Below are 24,341 nucleotides of genomic sequence, written 5' to 3' on the forward strand. Positions count from 1 at the left end.
GCTGGTATTCATTACCTCTAGGATAGGTATCTGTGCCACACACCAAAATTATCCTCATGAGAAAAGATTTACAAGTAATTAAATGCATGGCACTTAATTTGCACTATTTCAATGCAAATCGTGTAGTAATGCCCTGACTGTGCTCTCCCTAACAATGTGAAAGGTAGAGTGGAGACATGGAGAGCTTTTGGGGGTTTGTTTGTTTGTTTTAATGATAAAGAGAAACTTGAAAACACAAACATCAGAGAGACACATTTTTTCTGAACATTAAAACTAGTATTTCCAAGACTATTGCTGTGCCTGCCACCTGGCTGGAAAGGGCCATCAGCTGTTATCCCACCGTGCTGCAGGTGAAGCTAGAACTAGAGGTTAGCGCATTACCGAATGCCTACCATCCCGCTTCAGTTCAGCGGGTGTAAAAAGCACTTTGTTTAGAGGCCCAGCTGGGGATGAAGGCAGAAGATTGAGGACTTAGTTTTTTATATAAATAGCTGAACTGGAAATTTTGAAGACATCCTCCTAGAAACATTTCCACCTTTCTCTGGAAGAAGCGTGGACGAGAGCCGAAGCTGAGACAGTGATGAGCTCTTTTCAACAGTCTCTTTGTGCACACCGCAGGGGCTCTGACTGCCCAAATGAATCCTACTTTTTACTAGTAAAGAATTGTTTACGATAGCTATTTTTGTGTTGCCAGGCTAAAAAGTAACATTGGCTCCTCTATAGTCTGTCTCAGCACTGTTGAAGAAGATAAGGATACCTGTGATCATTACAAGCCAGTGAGATACAAATGACCGCGGTTTCCTGCTGGGTTGAGTGAGTGGCAGTTCACGAGTGGGCTGAGTTTTGGCAATGCTGCGCTGGAGCTGACAGGCAGTACATACACCTCGCTAGACCTTGACTAACACCATCACTGAGGCTTTGCTGTCCTGACACTGAGTCTTATATACCTCAGCTGACATAAAACTACAAGGGTCTCACAAGTCTAATTTAAATATATTATTTATTCTATCCACCTAGTCTGACAGTCAGAACCCTTGCCATAAACACCCCCTTCCACACCTATACTTTGTTTTACTATTAAGAAATTTTTATTTGGACGTCAGCCAAAGGAGACTGATAAATTATAGTTGCATTAAATGTACTCTATTTCCGAGCGTGCTTCTAGGTACTGAATGTCCCAATGGAGGAATATACAGCATTTTAAAATCATTCCATCATTTCATGCAGAAACAGAATGAATTCCATACTTCAGTTCACATGAAATACCAGAAAGTTTAACTGGTATTAAGTTCATCGTTCTGAAAATAAGAGAGAAAAAGAAAGAAGCTGCTTGTGACACAGGCTGATCCAGGCAGCACTGGTCAGAGCGCCCTGTACAACACCATGGAACTTGGCAGCAGACAGCTGAATGGGAAATCAAGCAGAGAATATGGTAAAGAAAATACGAAGAAGCCAAAGTCCAAATGAACAAAAAGATCGGGGCGCGCTGCTGATGGTGACGTGAGGTAGGGAGCAGCTGCTCAACTGCGAACAGGCGTATCGGACCTGGGCAGGAGACCCCGCTGGAGATTTCTGCTCTACTTAAGCATCCACTTACCAGCCAGACCCAAGGGAGAAGCAGAGGAGCAGCCCCAGTTGCCTTGCGTGTAAAACCCTTCCAGCTATTGGCATAAAGGGATTGGTTTTGTTTAGTTGGTCAAATGCTCAAAAGAGGACATACCAAAGCCCACCCCTGAAAAAGGACTTCCCAACCTTAGTCTGTGCTCCAGCGACACTGGCATAGAACAAGAGATTTACAAACCACAGTCCCATGTCTCTCATTCATGTCAGCACTGTCTAAAAGAGCTCCCTGCAAAAAGCAGGGGCTCGACAGTCAGCAGGTTAACACGGTACAGATGTCAAGTCCATCCTTTGTTATTTCTGGCTCTCTATATCCAAAACATCATGTAATGCCTTTTCAGTAAAATGCTGACTGGTTACCTCCTGCGTGACCTGCTTGGAGGGCCTTAGCCCGCTCTCATGTCATGCAAAACGATGCTGAAACACACTACAAAAGAATTCCATGATGGCCAGCAGCTACTTAGCTTCCAAATTATTTCAGCCTCAGCTTGGAGGAAAGACTAAGGGGTTCTGCTTGCTTTGTCACACATGCTTGCTGCAATGTGAAAAGAACCTCAAAAATACACAAAAGACGCAGTATTTTTCTAACAAAGGATCATGGCTCACATGCCTTCCAAAGGAAACTATGTCCATTACAGTGACTGCAGTGATCTTCGTTTCAGTCTTGAAAACAAAGTCTTCAGTCAGTTTCTGTCTCATCCCACCACACCAACAGATGTTTTTGTAGATTCCCTTCACTGACAGCCGAGGGAGAGGGACCTAGATTCATTCCTAAGTCATGACAGAAGGCAATAAGCAAGTGCACAACTTCAAATTTATACTTTGGATTTGATTGTAAAGCATTGAGGTTGCATGTAACTAGGTTATGTCTCTGCTGCTAAAATCTATGCATAATTTATTTATATTACAAGCTAAACATCAGGAACTGTCAGGAGGAACCCTAACAGCTCCTTACTAGCACGAATTAAATGCTCTGCTCATCATATAAGCCCCAGGACAGCCATATGCTGTGATCCTGCACAGTATCAGTAAGCTAATTAAGAAACTGCCTTCGCTCACTCTTCTCTGTTGTGTGGATTTTTAATTTGAGTTGGTTTTTTTCCAGTCTGGGTTGGGCAGATAAGCTTCTCCCTTTTCCATGCTGCTTGCTGCCTTCAAAGTGAAGATTCACAGACAAATTTCTGTTCAGTTTTTGTCTTTCCAGAACTATTCCTTTGCTGAAAAGTCCAGTTCAGAAGTACCTGTTGCACAACAAGACACTGACAGTATCATTAGCTCCCGTTTCTGGAGTGGCGATCTCCCAAAGGCTATACCCAGCATGAAAACACTATGAGTGCATGCACCAGCCTCCAAGCACAGTGGGTGGGTGGACAGAGATATGGCAACATCTGCCCTCATCTGCTCTGGGTGGGACAGAGAAGTGCTAAGCTTTGTAAGAAGTCCTGTCCAGGCCTCCTTGGTTAAACAACTGCCCTAAGACAAAAGGACTACTTGAACTATGATAGGGGATCACGCCAATTAAAGAGGAAAAGGTAAATCAAATGACTTTGACAAAGAATCCTTTTTCGAGTGGGGGAGAAATGTAGCTGCTGCTACAGGAGGGCTCTGTACTAATGCTAGACTTGTGAAGCTCAATTATTAATTTGCTGCTGAAAAAAATGAGAAAATAAAAGCTGGCACCTGAAAACTCACATTTACATATCTTCTCTGTTCTGCTATGCTTCAAAAAGCAAAGTTCCCCTGATACCAAGGGCAGCTCAGCTGGCAGCACAGCAGCAGCATCACCTGAGCTTCACCTCCTGCACTCTGCTCTTCACTAGACAGTGCTTCCAGCTCAAAGATCTGCACTTAGGTGCCTTCTTTCTTCAGTCAGTTGGAGATGAAGGCTGCCGTAAGTATATGGGAATGCAGGTAGGACAAATATTATGTGACTGTCACCACATACTATTACCATGCCTGCAGGATTTAAAGATGGATAGAGCTTGAAAGTAATTCACTTCGAAAGCTCCAATTCCCAAGCACTTCTCTTCAGAAAAAGGACATACATTAATCATTAAGAAGAAAGGAGGGCATAAGCACCTGGCTTTGACAACCTTGCTTTCTTTCTTTCCTTAAATTCAGCATGCAGAGATGGGAAGAAATAATGGACACACCAGTATCACCAAGACACTCATACAGTTGTTTCCAGAGTGCAAAGAGAGAGGACTTCTCTCCCAAAACAAGACCCCAGACTCTGTTTGACAAATCTTCTTTACCTCACAGATGCACACACACTCCTGCTACAAACAGTGTGTGCTGTAGGTGTTTGCATGTATAGGCATATTCACAAGTATAGAAAGACATTAGGACTTGAGCAAGGAGTCCATTACCATTAAGAGGTGTTACGTATGACTGAAGCACTGTAAGTTACATCTGCAGGACAAGATGTACATGTGTGTACCTTAATGCTCTCTGTCCTCCTCAGAAAAAGGCTTAAGACATTCTCATAGAAAAACCTCTATTTGGCACATCCTAAGTATTTAGATTTACCATCAAGCTCCTGCAGTCCTCTTACCTCTGAAGTACATAAAAGTAACAGGAGCCTGTGGATATTTACCCATCATTTCTCATCCTGGTAGAGTGTGTTTTCAGCTCTGAATCTACTGAGTTCTTACCTCATGCCTTCAAATACTGTATCACATACTTACCATAACTCTTAGGTTTTGATTCCATGCGACCGAACTCCTAATTTATACCTACAGGAGGTGCTTATTCCCCATTTTTGTCTCTAGGATCAACCACTTCAAAATCCTTGAACTACTGGTATTTACCAACTTCAGGGGAAGGCAAGGACAGAGGTGCCAATCCCATATTAAAGACAGGAAAGTGAAGATCAGTGACTGAAGTCCAGATCTACTCAGGCACTTACAAGCCTGAACCTCACTAAAACCAGAAGAAGATAGGGCTAATAAAAATTAGACCACAAAAAGGTTTATACCATTAATCATGCCTGTAATTATGTCAGAATAGTAGCAGAACAGCAATTAAATCCATACTTCTCAAGTCTCTTGTTACAGCTCTAGCCACCAGGTTGTCCCTTCTCTTCTCAGGAGCTGATGTTGGACAAGCTGTTACGTGCAATTTCGATCTGAAGAGCGCATGTTTTCAGTGGAAGTCAAGTGGGTGCAGTTTGTTTGTGTTCGTACACCCACGGCCAGGTCTCTGAACCCTGAGGCTATTTGTGAATGCGAATTTCTGTGTACTTGGAGAATTGACAAGAAATGCTGCAACTACAGATGGTACCCTGGAAAAAGAAGCACTTTGCATCTGTTTGCTATGCAAATTAATTCATTTAACATTTGTTGACAGCAGGTCAGTTTAGCACAGGAATCAGGCTAGAAAGTTGGCAATTTAGGAACTCAGTTCTACTCTGTCCTCTTAGAAGTGAAAAAATCCAAGGGAGAATTAAAAGTAATTAGGCAGAAAACAGCAGTTAAGCCCAGAACGAATTTCATTTTTAAACTATTAAAACCCCTGCTGCTTCCAGAGAACTAGGAATCATGGTGGATATCGACCCAGAAAACAAAAAAGACCATGTGACTGCAAGCGGCACTCTCTGACCCACAGATGCGGCACTTCCCCTCTAAAGCACAACAGCACCTTAGAGAAACCTGGAGACACAGCGAAGGTCTCTGACACTGCCTGGGTGCCTGTGAGCTAGCCGGGGCTCCATCAATCCTGCAATCAATTCAACTTGTACACTTTTCCTAAAGCGCCTTAACGTCTGGGTCAAAGCTGTAGGAAGGATCATGAAATAGCCTTGTTAAGGTGCACCAAATCCTTACATTATTTAAAGTGGAGGACAGTACAATTTAAAAATGAATGCTTCTGGACTGCAAATCCCAGTAGGGATTTAGGGTTTAAAAAAAAAAAAAAAAAGACAGTAACTACTAGAAGCAACATTCAGACATTCTCCACATATCTAAAAAAAAAATACAACACAAAGACATGAAACTTGTACTCCAAAGGAACATCTGTGCATATTTAATGATTCTCCTAGCAAATGTCTTCCTTACCTCTTCCTCAGTCCTACTCTTCCATAACCAAAAATCCACTTAATTTCAATATATCAATCTTTGCTTTGTTTTTTACTGTTCCTTTCCAGATTCCCACCACACCTATTTCTCTCAACAGGTTCAACAGCATATAAGAATACCTTTATTTTATAAAATTATACTGGATATAGCATCTATCACAAGGCTCATGACCACTTTAAGTAGTAAAACTATTACAGATATTGCAGATCCATTCATCATCTAGGGTCTGCCCCTAGAAACAACACACAGCAATGCAAGAAGAAACATCTTTTTCCTGATCTCAAGGCAAGAATGGAGACAAAATTATCATCACTTGCACTAGTTTCTGAAAACTTCAGTGTTTCTTGGTAAAGATAGCAGAAAAAGCATGCAATAAATTTTATTATGAGATCATAGTTTGCAGCTTGGCTGTGCTGCCAAGTCTTTATTTTGCAAAGGGGAATACAGAATTCCCAAAACATTTGTTTGAAGAGTTTTTGGCAAGTCAAGTATGGAGTGGGATGGCACACAGAGCCCACTCATGTTCCAGAAGATCAGCATTCAAAAGATCCCTACAACGGCCACAGTCATGGGAAAAGGCTTCACTTTAGAAGAAGTCCTTAAAATAAACACTGGTCTCCAAAGCCAATATAAACCTTAACCAGTTGCCTTTTCTTCCTTTGATTCTTAATGGCTAAGTATACATTGTCAGTTAGCTATGGTAGTTTGGTATGGACATCACAAAGTATCCCAGGTCATCTCAGAAATATTGAACTCTGCAGGAGAGAGTATCTGAATGGCTTTCTTGACGATAATAAACTTTGCAAAGTTTCTCTGATTTCCAGCTTGTAAATGACCAGGCCCAACGTCACTCAGTATCATGCGCAGGGCTTTCTCAAATAGCAGCTCAGATCTATTCCTGAGCACAAATCCTTCATCTATACAGACTAAAATCAACATCAAGCATCACAGATGGATTTTTTTTGTTACTTCAGAAAGTGGGTACAAAGCCAGTAAGCTACTTCAGCTTTGGATAAGGGGCAAAAGAATGCATGGATCATGCTTCTCATCTTGCAAAATTAATTCCCAAGTAAAGCAACTCTGGTGCGGCTACAGATGTCTGCTAAGATACTGGCCCAGTTACTGACCCTTCTGCTAAAGCATTCTCCCACCCCACACATACCTGCAGCACTATCTGTGCTGCTAATACCCGACGTGAATCCACCCACAGGCACATACAGGCCAAGTTAACTACACAGGATGCTGTTCACCCTGCCCTGCTCAGACCTGGACATAGACCAGCACCTGAACTCCAGCCTAAAGTGAGGAGGGAGAGACACTTACAAATTACACGGGGGGAAGGTATTGTTGACAGGATAGGACTGGAAAGGAAAATGGGATGGATCAGAATTTGAAGAAGAGGTAAAGGCAAATAAGTGTGGGGGTTTGTTTGTTTGTTTTAATTACTTGTTTTCAATTATTTTGAAATAAGTGTTTCCAAGGCTCCACATTATCAAAGGAGAGACCGAGATCAAGAACAAAGTAAAGACGAGAAAGCAGTGTAAAAAAAAAAAAAAAGGCAAATAATTAACTGGCAGTTCATGCTGCGAATCACGAGTTTGAAACAAACTTGCCTACATCTGTTGATAAACTTCATTAACTGAAAAAATGATACTGAAATGAATGCTGTCCTGCATGCATAATGCCCATCTTCCACTTAGGTATCTAAACCACAAGGACTTTTGAAACCTCAGTAGTTCAAAGATTCTCTCAGTTGTTTTGGAAGACAATGCTGCGCACACCTGAGGCTCACTTCCAAAGGGGCCAAAGGAGGCTGGCGCACCATCAAGAGGACTAACCTCCCAGTTAAGTATCAAACTGGTAAACAGTTTGTAGTCTGCAATAAGCTCCATTCATGCAAAAGTGAATGTCTAGGACTCACTACAGTGTCAACAAGAGAGGAGTAGCCAAAGGGGTTTTTAAACACTGACGTCTGTCAGACAGATGGCTGCAACAATTTATTCTTTGCTGGCCTTAACTATCTTATCTTGCTGGTGCTGTTAAGGATGAGCTGCAGAGGATTTCAACAAACAATGCAAAATTGTTTCCAACAGTAGTAACAATAATTACTTTTGATATGTCCATTTTTATCCCTAGATTTGGAAGTGCTCTATAAAAGGTATGTAATATCACCAACATCGTAACAAGAAGTACAATCAACTGAAAGACAGCTCATAGCTCGCTCACTCCTGCATCTTTGTTGTCCTGGACTCACTTTATCTCACTGCAAGAAGTAAGGAGACAGCAAGACACTTCTTCCCCTTTCCTATGCAAGAGGTTGCTCTTTCCACGGCACAACAGAGACATGGACAAACTACCTTTTTCAGATTACCCTTCCCTGCTAACCTGCCATCACATCTCCATTTACCTTCAGCAACTACTTTCAACCACAAAATCATCTGGCCCTGCATCTGACTGAAGCTTCAAATTTTCCACAAGGAAGCAGAGAGTGCCACATGACTATGCCAGCAGAGACTATAGATGAAAGGACTGAAATCCATTTCTCCCCTTCAACAACAGAGGCAGTCATCATTCACTGGCGGCTGTCCTGATGCATTTGAAGTGCATCAGGACCACTTTTAATTACCAAAAGTTCAAATACTCTAACGTACGTGTATCAGTACTACTATGCTCCACACCCCCCTTCATTAGCCTTAAAAATGCAATGTCCAAAGGGGCACAAGCTTTTGCATGTCCTGTAAAACCAGTACCTTACTTTAAGATTAAAAAGCCCCAAACAAACAAAACAAACCCAAAGTTACCCTGGAATGTAGAAGTTCAAGTGGATGCACATAATAACAAAAATTTATTATGTGGATTTAGGTTAGTCTACTAATGATCAATTTATTGTCTACACTTACTGGAGAACCTCATATTCATTCAGTTAATCCTTTTATCCCCCACTACGACTAATTTCCTCTTGCAGAACACCATTAGAAAAGGAGACACCAGTAAGTAAAAATCTGTGACGTCTGGAGCCTACTTAAAGGACCTTAGTTTCCAGTGGGACTGCAAATAATTTCAGTAATGGACCCTTTCAGAACACTTCTCATTACTTTCTTCATTTGTGAAGTTACTCAGGGGAATAGTTACTGCAATTTAGAGACCATAAGCCCAAGAAACAGAAATGAACCAACTTCTGAAGATGCATTAATAAGTACAGACCTGACAGAAGTACATTTCAGAGCAACAGAAGGTATGATGCCAAATCTTTATTAGTTTTGCTCAAACTAATTGACTTCATCCTACAGCTGAAGAATTTAACAGGGCATCTCCACTATTTTATCTCAAAGAACAGCAAAATGAAAGAGACTGTGTTCAGGAAACGTTGGTTCTTCAGTTTTTTTAGACTGCATTTGGACTCCTCCTGACCCCAGCTTCTAGCATGTACTGTCCTACTCTCAAGGTGCTCTCAGAACTGCAAAGACAGTTTCTAACCAGAAAAGGCTCCTTTGCAAGGAATAATAGGTTCAGTAGATCACGTTCTGAACTAATTTCCCATAGGTCCTTAGTCATTGTAGCTTAAAATAGGAGCATGTTCACAAAAGTGTTTGTGGCCAAAACTAGATCCATGTTTCAGACTCAGTGTAATTCCATGAAACCAGCTGCCCAGCATCTGCCAAAAAATGCCTTTTGATAGCAGAAGGCCTAAAACCAAGGGAGCTGTCTGAAAACACACTTTTCAAATAAATAAAAACATCACCATCAAGGGAAGCAGAGAAAGTACTCAAAATTTGTAGGAACAGCCCACTGATCACAGTAGACAAATAGAAGTGTGATTCTCAGTCCTCGTGGCACAGTTTGCCTTGCAAAATGCTTTTTTTGTACTTAGTTTGGCAATTGACCTCACCTGGTTCAGTCTCCATCGTATTATAAACCGCCTCATATAGATCCACTCCCCCTAATCTGCATAAATGACCTACTCTTCATACTGGGCAGACCTACATTGACAAGTCCTTGTTGACAAGTCCATTGACAACAACAGAGTCTGTGGCAGGTAAATATCTCCAAGCATTGCTACTGTGGCCACTGAAATGGGGATAATCTCTGCAAAAATGAAAGCTATATGACACCTTATTTCCAATCAAAATAATTTTAACAAAATCCTAAACACAGGATGTGGTGAACAGATTACTACTAAACAGTTCTGCCTTACCGTAAGCAACCAGAAGTGTTCTTGAAGACAGTTGTCCACTCAGCATCACGAGGCTTAGAGTCCTCATTTGGCTCACTCTCCCAACCTGAATGGGGTATAATGACCTCATTGGTAAGCGTCTGCAGACCATGGTTGATGATGACCATCTTCAGGGGCTCGTAGGACGATAAATTCCACAGCGTGCCTGAAGGAGAAACAGTGATTATTAAGTAACAAGAGAATATAACTATTTAAAATGTCTAGATTAAATAGAATCACTAGATTCATAGAGAATCACTAGCAGGTTAAATCATAAAACTAAATGCAAAGGTGAAACCACTTGATGAGACGCCAGACTCACAAAAAGCTTAGGGAAAATTCCACAGTCGCTGCAACAGAAACATTTCCAAAAGCATGGATGCATCTTTATCAAGACATGGAAATTGCTGAAGTTCAGTCTTACAACAGAGTACAGAAATGTGATGTGCTATTGCGAGATTAATCAGATTTTTCTGCTGTATACAAATTTTGTTACACTTTTAAGTCTAGCTATGCCTCAAAAAGTAAAAATTCATCCAGTGCAGCAGACAAGTGTATTGAGCAAGTCTTAAAAACAGGGATGAATTTATGGACTGTCATTGATCTTACGCTTACCCTTTGCACAAGACAGTATTTCACTGAATACTCCTCTCTATTAACTTACTTTCACATTTTCTTGTCACAGGCAATCTGTGTTCAAACCACGTGATGCCACAAGCATATGATTCCCTGAAGAAGTTGAGAACCAAAACCCCTCTGTCTTTCCATTTTTACCTCAATTACGAGCCAAAGTAGACAGAAGTCAAACATCAACACAACGTAACAGAGGAACAGCCTTAGAACTGCAAAAATACCCAGGCTCAGATAAGTGATACAACTTCCCAGCAGACCTCTCTCAGTGTCCTGACAGTTATTGCTCTTCAGCTTAGGACTAAACGAGGACATTCACTTCAGAGACAATTTCTGCATAGGCCCAACCTGGTAAGATTTGAAAACTATCAGTAACACCACGTGGAGGGAGCCAGACGCACACTTTTGGTTTCCAAGGAAAAGTGTGAAGACTAGCAAAATTTCAGCGACCGAATGGAAAAGCTAGATTCCCCAGAGCACACGGGAAACCTTTCCTAAGCGGATACAATATTAACCTGAGGCTCCCTGTGTTAGTACAAGTGTGGATTTGTGCATGTTACATAATATGCGCAGAGAAAATTGTAGATACTCACCTCTTGGTATACACGTCTAAAGCAAAAGACAAAAGAAAAACGAAGGTGCAATCTTTTGTTTCAGCTCCTTGCAAGCACTCTAAGTTTTAAAACCTACAATTTTCAAATTAAAAAGACTGGATTTTTCAATCTATCGCTTTTGTTACACAGTCTAACACACACATGGACTTGCCGGACCCAGTCAGTCAGCGGAAAGCGTGTAGTAGCGAGGGCGTCCGCAGCTGCGCAGTGACCCAGCGCGCCAGAGGACCGCCAGAGCCACCACACCTCCCTCCGGACGAGCGGAGGCAGCCGTCTCGTGGGAACTCTCCTTCACGCTCGGGCTTTCACTGCTACAAGTTGGAAGTGTCAAGTGCCAAATGCCCTATTTTAATATCAGGGTATTATCCATATCCAGTCACGACAGATACCAGGTCAGGATGGGAATTTTATCTCCATTTGAGTAGCGACTGGCACTTATATGACAACCTCGAAGGCTGAGGATTAGCAGAGCCTCCGAAGTGAAATGCTACGGTGTCTCCTATTCAAAGCGATCTTTACAAAATCCAGGCATCTGTTCAGACTGAGGAGACCGTATTAATTAAGAAAGAAACTCTGGGGCAGATGACAGAATGAACACCATGTTTCTTTCAGTCTTTTTCTAAAACCATTCAAAAACATTGCTTTTTTGGCCTACTGCCCTTGCATTTCACAGACAACACACTGTATGAGATTTTTATAACCTACTTTTTTTAGCTTTCAAACAAGACTATATAGGTGAAATACGAATTAATTTTCTCTTCGTACCCATTACAATAAATCACCTTTGTCACTGCAAAATGGACAATAAGAAAACAATGGACAATAAGAAAAAACCAAAACAAGCAGAAAATGCTAATTGGCCCCATTTTGTTGTGGAAGAAAGCCTTTACTTCTCATAACAGATTGGCTCAAAAATATACATCATGCAAGAAACAAACGCAAGTCAATATTTCTAAGACGACTATAAGAGCTGACATATAAGCTACCCAATTAATTTTAAATACTTCACTAGTGAGTCTTTAGTTATTGCACACCAATTCCTTAAGCATATCAGAATCACTGACATAAAAATAATAATTACAATTAAATCTCTAAATGCATTGCTGACTCAGTACTTCAAAATTCAAATGCAAAATCCAAACATCCATCACTCAACGAAATAGATGAATACCAGGAAAATCATCTCTGGAGCAAACCTAAATTCAAACTGAGAACAGTGTGCGCACAACACCCTGGTTCTGGAGGGTTATGTCAGGGTTCCCTCACAGGATCGTAAGCGGAGCATTCGGTATTTGCAGCGGTCAAAAAAAGCACTAGGAGGAAAAGACGGCATCAAATGAGAACCTAGTACAGTGTTCGCAAGGATCCTGCATTTCTGTTCTTGTGAAACTGCAAAATATTGCAACTGGAAATAAGGTGCAGACTTAAAATCATCTGTATGTGGAAGAGCTAAGTTTTAAAATCTAACAGCCCCTCATATTTAAGGGCTCCTTCCTTAAATGCACATACTACTTTTGCACCTGAAATGAGATTCTGCCTTCTCCCCTTTCCTGGAAGAGTGACATAATGTGAATGTGTTATCTGCACAGTGAAACTACAAAGGCAGATTTCACTGCTTAGGAACAATCAGGCAGACATATACTTAAAACGCAAAAAAACCCCTATAAAATTTCCAAGAGCTCTAATATTACAGGATTGCACAAGAGTTTTCCAATGCTCAAAGCTTTTTCTTGTTTTAAGACTGAGATATTTGTGTCTAGATTTCAACACCTTCAACCCCAATGTGGAAAATAAAATCATCACCTCCAAACTCCCTCTTCTCCTACATCCTCATTCACCAGTAGTCACCTCAAGAGATGAAATGCATCTGGGAGTCAATAGCATTCTAACTGGATTGCGACACTGAAAACAGCACTAACCTGCCAATCCACCACACACAAGTCTGCCTCGCTGATGCTAGTAACCCCACCCAGACCAAGAGAACTACCTGTACATACTTATCCAGAATTTTTCTTAAAATCTATGCAATACACCATTTAAGGCAAACACATTTTGACCGTCGATCTCATTGAATGGCTACCAGACAACAGGGACTGAAGTTAAACAGAATGCCTTTTCTCCATCCTCTTTGAAGAAAAAAAACCCCCAACAGTTCACAAGCTTTTCCATTTCTCATCTACCTCCCATCTCTCAAATATTTCATAGAAAACTCCAACAAACTGTGAAGAAGAATACAAGACAGTCTTGCCATTAAAAAAAGCACAAACTATTCAAATTATTCAAAAAAGACAAACCACTTAAACTTATAATAGTCGTCTTATGGTTGCATGAGGAAAACCAAAACAATGTCTCTGTTGAACAGCACTCAGCAAAGGAAAATGTGCAGCACTTAACAGAAAGGTAGCCCAGGATAAACAGGGATGAGGGAATCTTGTGGTTCCAAAGGCAGAGGAAAAAAAAAATTCCGATTCGAGGTTTCCACAAGAAAGGATACAGAAAATGAACAGTGACAACACATTTTTCTTACTCAAAATTATGAAACAGAGGTCTAAATCCCAGCATCCTTTCAGCTATTGAGAAAAATTCCATAGAAAACACATTGATAGTGACAGCCACAGAAACTTCAAAAAAAGTTAACAAATTCAGATCACACTGCAGGTTTTAGCAGTGTAAGAGAAAATCTGAGTAAAAAAATTAAAATCCCTGTAAATTTGACATCCATGTCATAAAAACATTCCCTGTCTCTATTAGCATAACACATTAATGATCTAACAAGCTGGAAATACTATTTTTAAGACTTCAAGTTTAATCAATTCAAATGACTATCACTTGAGAGAAATCAAGTCACTAACACAGCAGCATAAGGGAAATGAAAATTTCCAGGCATTTTCACTATGCTTTTTGACTGCAGATTGCATGAATTTTAAGACTAGATAAAGATGATGAACTATTACTTTTCACAAGATAATCACAATAATGACCAATTTTTATTTTATTCATAAATACTATTTGTAATATACTTACGTATTTCTAACTACAACCATTACCTCTACTCTTTGAGGACGTTAAGCAGGAACAACAGCTACAAGTATTTATTTCAAAAGTACTGATTATTGTAAAATATATTAAAAATTACTATAAGCTATCAACATTAGCGATACGATTGACGTAACTTAAAAAGCGGTTAGGGCCACAGCCCTAATTTCCTGTATCATCTCCTCCTTGGAGCTGTGGAAAGATTCCTAAGGAATTGTGGGAGAATACATACATGCTATTATCTTCTGAAATCCAAGGGAAATCTTTTCCTGCTGTGCTTGCTTACTTGCAAAAATCCAATGTCACAAAGAAATTAGAAAAAGCTGTTTAATTGTCCATCTATGGTCCATACCGAATAATTCACCATTTGGAAAAAAAAAAGTGCTCCGCATCATATTCACCAAGGACTTCTTGCTGCATGTTGGTCCTGTATGCATTTGTTTGACAGACTTGTTTTTATCATTCTAAGTCCTGAAGACTGGAGCTGTGCTGCTTCAAGTTAAGTCATGGTAAAGTCGAGAACCTCAACATGAACTACTGTGTCATAGAATACACCAGGAAAAGGGAACTTCTTCTGACAAGCCTTCTAGTAGAAAATGGAAGGAGTAAGCTGATGTGTAATCAGAAAATTCAAGACAGCATGGTATTTAAAAGAGAAGTTAGTGTGTGATCAGCTGACAGGATCTTAGATACACAAATGCCCAGGTGTGAATTCTGAGCAAGTTGATCACTCTGCAAGCTTCTAATACAGTGTTAGATCAAAATATTTCTTCTGCAGAGCATTTTGAAGGTCAATCATTTTTCAGTCAAAACCAGTTTGGCCACATACAGCATCAGGAAAATCACGTTCTGCACCACTTAAAATCAGTGCAATGTCGTTAAACAACAAAATTACTTTTAATGTGCTCACAAAGAACAAAATTATTCATTAAAGCTACCAACTTCTGATTGCTGTTCAAAGAATGTAATAGAATTTTGGTCTTGCATGTCTGATGAGAACACTTCCTCCACAAAAACAACTTATCACTCAAGATAAAACTTCTGCAGCTTCTCTACTGGAACAGATTTAACTCCTTATCAGTTTAATCCTCCTTTCTCTCGGTTTCTCAAGAAAACGATTCACTGAAAGTTCAGCAGTACAGTTTCAAGACTATAAAGGGATGCAAGGAAGAGTTTTGTGGGATATTTCTCATCACAACTCTACTCATGATTTACTTATGGACACTCTAACAGTTAAATCAAGCTTTTCTCAATGCAGTAGATGGGAGGTATTTTGCAACTCCACACTTTCGAAAGAAAGAAAAGTGAGATCTGTGGTATTTTATGAATGTAACCTGAGTTTTGAAGGTATTTTTACATACCTCATATCCATCTAACTTTGAGGGACATCATGTTTTAGTGCCATGTGCAGATATATCAACAATGTCTGGTAAAACAGAGATGGCATTAATCCAGAGAAGGTTCTCAAATTCTGCTAAAACCAGTGCTATCTGAAAGAAAAAGCTACAGACTTGCTTAATCTGGCAGTAGTGTTTTACCAGTACAGAGCCTGCTTCCAAAATTGCATGTCAATACGTTTGCCTAACTTGCGTTCTCCAAAACATATATTCTGGGAAGTAGTCAAGTGAACACACTTCCGACACATCAACTCTCCCTCATTCAGCACTGAGCATCACACATCCGATTCCTCCCTCATGCTCCCCTGCCACTGCATCTACCTCGTATGTGTTTTTAACATATTGGTGTGGCTTTTTTCCCACTCCATTAACCCACTGACCAGACCCAGCTGGCTGGCCTGATTCATACTGTTCTGGACAGCTGTGGCTGCTGTGTCGGATCACCAAGTTAATGAGAGGCCATGGAGCTGTACTAAAGCCAAGGACTGACTCTCAAATTAAATGGGAATGATGCTCTCTTTTGCCAGAAAGCAGCCTCTCCAGCAGCAAATAATGTGTCTTACTGCATCCTCCCATGTACCTCTTGTCCTGCAGGCAGGCAGTGTCCGACACCCAGAGAACCAAAACTTCAAGACTGAAGCGCTCTTGAATTCAGACTTCTGAACTACATCAATTTCTTTAAATTACTGAAATCTCTTTGGAAAAGAGGATTATTTTATCATTTGCCCACATGTGGGATGACCAGCTGATGATTACTATTCAGCTTTCAAAAAGCAGCCAGTACTGAGTTTAAGAAATATTAAACCACAGAAAAATCAATGTGTCATACCAAACTTGAATTTGCAGCCTGTTAAAAGAAATAAACAAGCAAACCCTGTATGCTGTTGTCTTCCCCCCCCCGCCTTTTTTTTCCCCACTGCTGCAGAAGTCCCCAGAGATTTCACTCCAGACAGAATAAAAAAATCTTTCATTGTGAAGGTAGACTTTGGTTTATGACTAAGGAAAAGTACTCTGATAGGAAGTCAAGATTTCTACCGTAAGAATATCAGAATTGTGATCTGAATTTCTGAGGCTGCAAAACACAGTCCTTTTTGTAGCAGCTCTGGTTGAATGCTCCCTTTGCACTTCAAGTTGGCTCTTGTTTCTCTCTGCTGACTTTTAGACCTCATTTTTCGAATGGACAATTCCACATTATCAGTCTAGGCTTTGAACACTGACTGCAAGTACACCAGCATCAGTTCTCAGAGGCATTGCTGGAATACTCTCCTTTTCTATATTGATGCTTGAATGTCTCACACCAGATCTGGTGATATCATTTTAGAAGTGGAATGAAATTCTTCCTGGTTAGGTGGAGATTAAATGCACATCACCTGTTGCTGGACATCTATTTAAGTTAATGCCCTCAGTATTCCTGGTGTTTCTCAGTAAGGGGAAATAAAGAGCTTTAAGTAGCAAAAACCAAAGCGGAATAAAAATACTGTATTTAATTATCAGGAGCTACTGTCAAATAAAATGCATTTGAACAGTAAAACTAATTAATCAACTGGAAATCTAAGCAATCACCATTTAGAGTGAAAAGGGAAAACATGCAGTTTGGTTTTGTCATCTCAGAAGTGACTGATTAGCACTTAGCACTATAATGATATTCCTTCAGAGTAAATTATAGACTGGCTTCTCCTTTCTTGAATCTAAAGAAATAAATTTATTCCTTCTCAGCACTCCAGAAACGAGTTTTGAGTAAACTAGAACAGTAGATAAACAGATATTCTTTATTTAAAATAAAAAAATTAAGTCAGCCATCATACTAAATGAGCGCAACAAATGGGATATAAATACTACCTACAGAGTTTCCATGTTAAGAGACAAAGCACAGACAGCAATCAAAGCACAACCACCACATGCTACTTCAGAGGTTCTCTGCCAAAATAGGCAGCTCTCCTTTGCTAGCTCACCGGAAAAAGACTGGAATAATATCCCTGCTAGTTTCTAGAATGTATATTTAGATGTAGTTTGCTAAATATCCTATAATGGCTGGGGAAGAACAGTTGGAACGGCCAAGGCCACTGTTCATCTCAGAGAATTATGATTACTAGTAAAAACTTGGAGAGCTACTATAATTTTTTTGAGGCGATTACAGAATTATGAGGTTTACTTCTAATGGCTTAATCCATGTTTGCAATAGGGTCTGCCTGGAGAATCCAACACTGATAAGTTAGCTAAACAGTTTCAGCCCTGGACCCATTTTCACAATTTGAAAACTTTCTGAAAAATTCTGTTCTGGCACTGAAAGTCATTGCAACTGCCCTGGTCTCCATCCAAACATCCCCTGCTGCTTCTGAGAAGAGAAAGAGAAATCCATTTCACTCCTCATGAGTTATGGGAGACTGCAGAACAATATATTTCTCCACAGTTTAAGAGCTGACATACTTTTCCACCCTTCTCCACTTAATGGCTGAACTTTGAAACTTGGCATATAGTTTATTACTCTTTTTGGATGATGTCCAAGACTAAGTTCAAATAAAAAACAGGTTGAATAATGGAGTTATATGTAATTGAAAACTCCCTGCAAAGTGTGCATGAACTCAGTAACTTCAAAATGTAGTTCTCCCTTTTCTGTTTATTGCAACAAACGAACCCTGTGTCCAGAGCATCTCAACAACAGACTCTACACTCCTTAAAATCTGAGTTTTCCAGCCCAGAAGTGCCACAACTTTATATACAGCCTCGAAGTCCCCAGCACCAGGGGCTGGAAGTGTTCCTGAGGAGACTGTTCTATCAATATGAAGCAGTGGGGACATGGCAGCAGGATTGTTTTATAAGAGATTAACAAGGAAAGTTTCAGATTAGCATATTTTACCTCATGATTACAACACACTGAGGGCAAGCACACTACAAATTACCTGTCAATGAAGTTGCTATAACTCATTTAAGCTTCAGCAACTCAACCACATGCAGTTGCATGCTACATCCAAGAAGCATCATCCATCTCTCAGCAGCCAGGGAAACCCAAGTGTGCTACATACACAGATCATTGCGATTTCCTCCTGAAGGGCACATTTGCCTTAGGCTTTCTAACACCACAACTGTGGTGCAACTAAAGAAACAGCTGCAACCAGTGATCTAAATTCTCCTTCGATGCTCTAATCTCCAGAAATTCTTGTTCCTGAAGCTGAAAGGAGTCCTCTAAAGAATAATTCATTAAAGAAACTACAGACACTGACCTGTAATTAGCTCTCTGACTTCCATGTCATTTGTTTTTCGCAATAGTCTGATCAATGCAGGGATCCCATCACAGTTCTTTATAGCCACCTTGTTTTCATTATCCTTCCCATAGGAGATGTTTCTGAGAGCCCCACAGGCTTTACGATGGACCTCCGGCTTTGGATGATCAAGTAGGCCCACCAAGATAGGTATCCCTTTAAGGTGCCTCACGTCCTTTTTGATTTTATCATTCTCGTAGCACAAGTGCTGCAAGTAGGCTGCGGCGTTAGACTTGACTGGATCAATAGGGTGGCTGAGCATGGCAATTACTTCAGGGAGGTCAGGGTCCCTCCACCTGGGGTCTTTACGAATGCTGTCAATAGAGGGGGAGCGCTTCCCCAGACGGTCAATACTAGCCATGCTTCCTCTCTCTGGCTGTGCCAGTGGTGCTGCGTAGCCACCATGAAGGTAAGGGATCCGCTCTTCAACCACTTCTGTCTCAATGGGGTCATCGTAGCCCCTGTAAGAAGCAGCAGTCCCAAGAGAAAGAAAGGGGAGGGAAAAAAAAGCACATTTAAACACTGTGTACCTCTGAGTCAGTATGGAGATTTCAGCTATGAGCAAACCTTTTAATATCAGAAACATCATTAGGGGCAGCATATTTACACTTTCAAATAATTTATTTGTAGTAACTTGAAAATTAACCATAGCTGAGTACTCAGCAGTGATGGGAGTACAGCACAGTATTTGGCTAGCAACAAAATGATGACAGGAACTGCAACTCATCTAACAGATTGTTTTCATTTTGGTCACTTAGTAAAACAATTATGATAGAGCTGGATTACATTTAGTAGGAAACACAGAGCTTCATTAATGCTGCTACTTCAACAAACCAAAACTCTAATTAAAGGCATTCAAGGCCTGGGCAGAGACCACAGACACTTTTCAGCAAGTCTGAGAAGTTCCACTACATTTCCACGTTGACGGTCACACAAGTGAACTCATCAATACATATAATGTAAAAAATGATGGAAAACCTAAGTCCTGAATGCAAGCATGTAATAAAAATCTACCTTGTACAGAATCATTTGGAATACAGGTAAGAGGCTGATGGTCAGAAGACCTGGGTCCAACTTTTAAGATCAGAGTAATTTGCTGGACACCTAAAACGAGTCCAGGACTCCGAGCTTTCCTCTCCAGATCAGCAACTAACCTAGATGTTAGACACTCTTAAGATCATTTACAGCACGAGAATGAATGGCATCCATCTCATTGTGCCATAATTCACTGTGTGTAACTGAAGTAAGGTCAGTCACAACCAGCTAACACACCTATTTAGATTATTACTGTCCTATTTCACACAAAGGGCGAAATTACAATCAACACAGTTGAAAATATTCTAACATAGGCACACGTTCTCACACTACAAATGTCCATATTCTTTTAAAAAATTAAATAAACTGGTGTTTGACAAATATTTCTTTTTCTTTAACAACCACCGCTGCAACTATAATCTCTCACCTTCAGAAAGAAATCCCCATACCCCACAGCCCGCCCCCCCAATCAGTTCCTACAAACTAGCTGCTAACAACAAAACATTTCTGCAAGAGATTTGTAAGGAAAGGAATTTACAACTTCAGAATTTGTTTTTGAGATTCACTGATATACTTCATTCCTTATTCAAAGTGACACCTTTCGTCCTCCAGAACACGCACAGTTAGTGCAGGGGAGCTTCAGTGCGTGTGCAGCGCACTCGTCCGAGGCTTGCACACAGTGACTCACTGCTCACAAATTCTTCAACTTTGTCTGTGAATAAGCCCACGGGGCAATAAGGTGACTTACACCTAACAGTTATGAACTCCCACAAACACTCTGAAGTTCACAATCCATCCTCTCTCAGACTTTGCCCCTGAGGCTCACACCACCTCATTAACCTGGCTGAGAAGGATCAAGAGCTGAGGTGACCCACAGGGGACCCAAATCAAAATTCCAATTTTCCCATTGTTTTAAACCTCAAGTCTAGTAATGTCTCTTCTTCACCCCCCCCCCCCCCCCCAATACTGCTCTTAATAGATGTTAACATAATCCGACTTCTTAGATATATATTTATTTTTTAAAAAAAGCAGCAGCTTTTTGCCCTACTGTATTTTCCTGGACAGATTAGCTACTATCTCAGTATTGTAGTTATCTCAGTCAAGCAAGTGGTTTTAATTGCTACAAAATCATTCTTAAAAACTTTCATTTTAAGCACTGACTGCTGTTAGTCAGAAGGAAGTACAGACCATTAGAACTCAGAAAGAAAATGGAGCTTGCTGTTATCCCAAAGGGACTGCTAATTAAACCAGACTCTGGGGAGAAGAGCAACCGGAGGTGGAGACTGAACTTAGTCTTGTACAATTAACGCTTTTAATGTTAAAAGCGCCTCTACTGACTTTAAGTTGCTTTAATTGCTGTTCTAAAGCATAAACTGAATGAAAGGATAAAAATGGGCCAGTATCCAAAACTCCAAATGAATCTGACGAAATCCTTTTATCGATGCAGTTATTTGTGTATGTATAATTCAGTACTTGCTCTACACAGTAATTTACAATGTCTGGACAGCTGTTGTATTTTCTGTTAGAGAACAAAGCTGTTTCCATCATTCGAAGAACAAAGTAACAACATTGAGAAGATTTACTTTTGTGCATATACACAGGGCAGAAGTAATAACAAAACCCCTGAACTACTCCTCAAACGAAATTCTAATTTTTACATATGCAAATTTAGGACAACCCGCATTAAAACTACAAAAAACCCTCATTTCTCAAACTCATCCTCACGTTAAAATTCTTATTGACTGCATAGAAGAAAAATAGCAAAGGATTAATTTTAATAATTGCCCTCTGCACAGCTGTTGCTTGCTTGACTTGGTAACTCGCAATTCAGCACACCTCAGTCCTATGAGCTGCCCACAAGGTAACTGCACACCACCTCAACTACACCCGCACAATTAAGTTTCTCTCTCCTTCTCATCCGTGCAAATACATAAATGTAATTCTTGTCTTGGGATGCAGTTTGTTTGCATTATTTCCACAAAGCCTTCCAAACAGAACCACACGGATGGGCCCATCTTCCTCATGTTGTATCCTCTCCCCTGTGCCACATAAAGCCCCTCAGTTTCATTACATTTGCCCAAAATAAATCTTCAGAGTTAGGTCTTTAAATTGCAACACTGTCACGACAAGACAGCGCACCAGATCACTCTTGTACCAACAATACAAATTTTTTTGAATTGTCAATCAATAGTTATTAAATATGAATATGAATACCTGAAGTAACCACTCATTAAAAAAAAAAACATCACATCCAAACTTGCTACTTATTCTAAGAAAGTTTTTTTTAAAAAGGCGTTTTTTCTTCCATTGTTTCGATACAAAGCTACTGATGCACCAAAGACAGCCAACAGGCTCTGATGATCATTGCCTTTGATGATGCCTCTCTGATGAAGTCCCCAGGGCTCAGAGCTGGGGTAGAACAGGATATGGGAAGATGCCAAGTGTTTCATGCTGCGGGGAAGAGGTTGCATTCCCGAGTGCCATGGGTACGGAGAGCTGTGGATGGTTTAGGACGAATCACGCAGGTGGTGGTGGGGAGGACATCATTGCTTAGAACCCACCAGCTACTGCTCTGTGGTGAAGTGCTGACCACAACACATACTGCTGGCCCCAAATCCATAGCAGAAGCAAAGCATCCTCAAGAAAACAGGCCCTGAACTATAAGTGACTTTTAACAACTGCTGGCATTCTCATAACAGTCTCATTCTTACATGAACCATTCACTTATGACACTGTTCCTGTCAATCTCAACCAGATTCTGCTGGACCACCTCCTTAGTGGGAAAACAAAAAAAAAGAACTGCACATCTAACATGACTATTTTAGTACACAAAGACAACTGCTTTGAAACAAGACAGTGTCTCTCAAGTATTTGTAGAGAAAGGATGAACACAAGAAACACTATTGCTGAAATAAGCCCACACAGGACAGATCCAACATACTTCTGTAGGATGAAACAATGTCAAGAGCTGCTGGTTAAATACATAAGTAACAAAACCCAACGACTTTAACTGGCAGCAAAGAGAACACCTGCACACATGACCTTTCAAGACCCTGAATAACTATCTAAAAACTCTGACAAATTTTACAAGGGAAGCTCTAAACGCCAGCTCTGGCATTGCTTAACAGCATTAAAGGGAAGCAGTTTATCAAAGCGGATCATCTGCAAAGGAGCAAAGTAACTGATCGGGCAGCATAATGCTGAACTGCCAGACGGCCTTTGGCTGCCTTGGCAGACAGAGATCCCCCCACGCTCTGCGCAAGCAAGGACGGTCTGGCCCAGGTCAAGTCCCATCTCCCTTCCTTTAACAGGGGGCTTGGGGACCATAGAAGTGCAGACTAGTCAAACAGTTAAGTCAAAAGCAAGTACCTCTCTGGGAGTTAAACACACCCAGTTTCTGAAGACAAATTACTAAAATCGGCAACACATTTATACACAGAGAGAGTAAAGAAATCACCTTTCTGAGCTGGACTGGTGGGGGCCAAATGTGATTTTTCGCTTTCACACCAGCAGAGCAGCTACGTTGCAAAGACAAGACACTTGAGACAGAAGAAGGGCTAATGAGAGCTTCAGCAGATACAGTCATCTGTGCTCAGGAGGACAACAGCTCTTTACTCTTGGGACTGAAGAGATCTGGTAATATGCCAGAATTGTTGACTACAAGCATCTTGCCTTCCATCTGTTTGTAGCAAGGGAGTTTTTAGGATGCTGTGGGTCTCACTAATCACCTGTCTCAGGGAACTGATCAGAACGCATCCTAGCATAGATAAAAACTGGGAGAGATCTTGTGAATTTATCATCTTCCTTGTGGCTTCAACATAGGCACATTTGAATAAACAGGTGAAGGATTTACACATTTAAGCCTCAACAGTTTATACAAGTGATATGTTCATCACAATGTGCAGCTGGTGTCTGCTTGGGATAAAAGACCAGAAAGGCTTGGGATTTCAGTAGAGAACTTGGTGCCAAACATTGAAGAGGAAATCTAAACACTTTGCAGAATGAGGTCCTACTTTTGCCAGCTTCTGTTCCCTGATCGGAGGACACACAAGAGGATTCAAAACCAGACTGAATCATCTGCTGAGACAAGTCTGAGTTATGGGTCATATGGTTAAAACACCAACAACCCCTTCACTGGAACCACCTAAAAGCTGCTAATGGATGAGCTGACTCAGGTTTCCACCTGCCACATAAAACTCAGGCACACAAAACTCAGCCACACATCAGTCTTCCTACCAGGAGATCAACAAACTGAGATAAAATTCACTGTAAGGAGGAGCCTCAGAAAAACACAAATCTTTTCCAAACTGACTGCATTTTTTGCTTTACCCCATGTCTATACACTCCTGCTCCAAACTAGACAACATCTCAATGTTGCCTACATCCTGGTATTCACTTATGGTTGGTCATTAAACCAGAGGCCTACCTACAGCGATAGGTATCTTCCCCAGCCTCAGGAT

At 40.7% G+C, this 24,341-nt stretch overlaps 1 protein-coding gene across 1 annotated transcript in view; it reads right to left on the reverse strand.

The window, feature by feature from the left end:
* The window catches only part of ARVCF (armadillo repeat gene deleted in velocardiofacial syndrome), a gene marked incomplete at its 3' end in the record, with an annotated part of 51,417 nt that overhangs the window by 13,544 nt on the left and 13,532 nt on the right, over positions 1–24,341 (reverse strand). The window contains exons 3-4 of the mRNA XM_010283654.1: positions 18,808–19,307; positions 9,892–10,075 (exon numbers count right to left, since the gene is read on the reverse strand). Of these exons, the coding sequence (XP_010281956.1) occupies positions 9,892–10,075; positions 18,808–19,307 (684 nt within the window). The remainder of the gene's footprint in view (positions 1–9,891; positions 10,076–18,807; positions 19,308–24,341) is intronic.

This window comes from Phaethon lepturus, unplaced genomic scaffold, assembly GCF_000687285.1.
Source record: "Phaethon lepturus isolate BGI_N335 unplaced genomic scaffold, ASM68728v1 scaffold9513, whole genome shotgun sequence".
NCBI classification, from domain to species: domain Eukaryota; kingdom Metazoa; phylum Chordata; class Aves; order Phaethontiformes; family Phaethontidae; genus Phaethon; species Phaethon lepturus.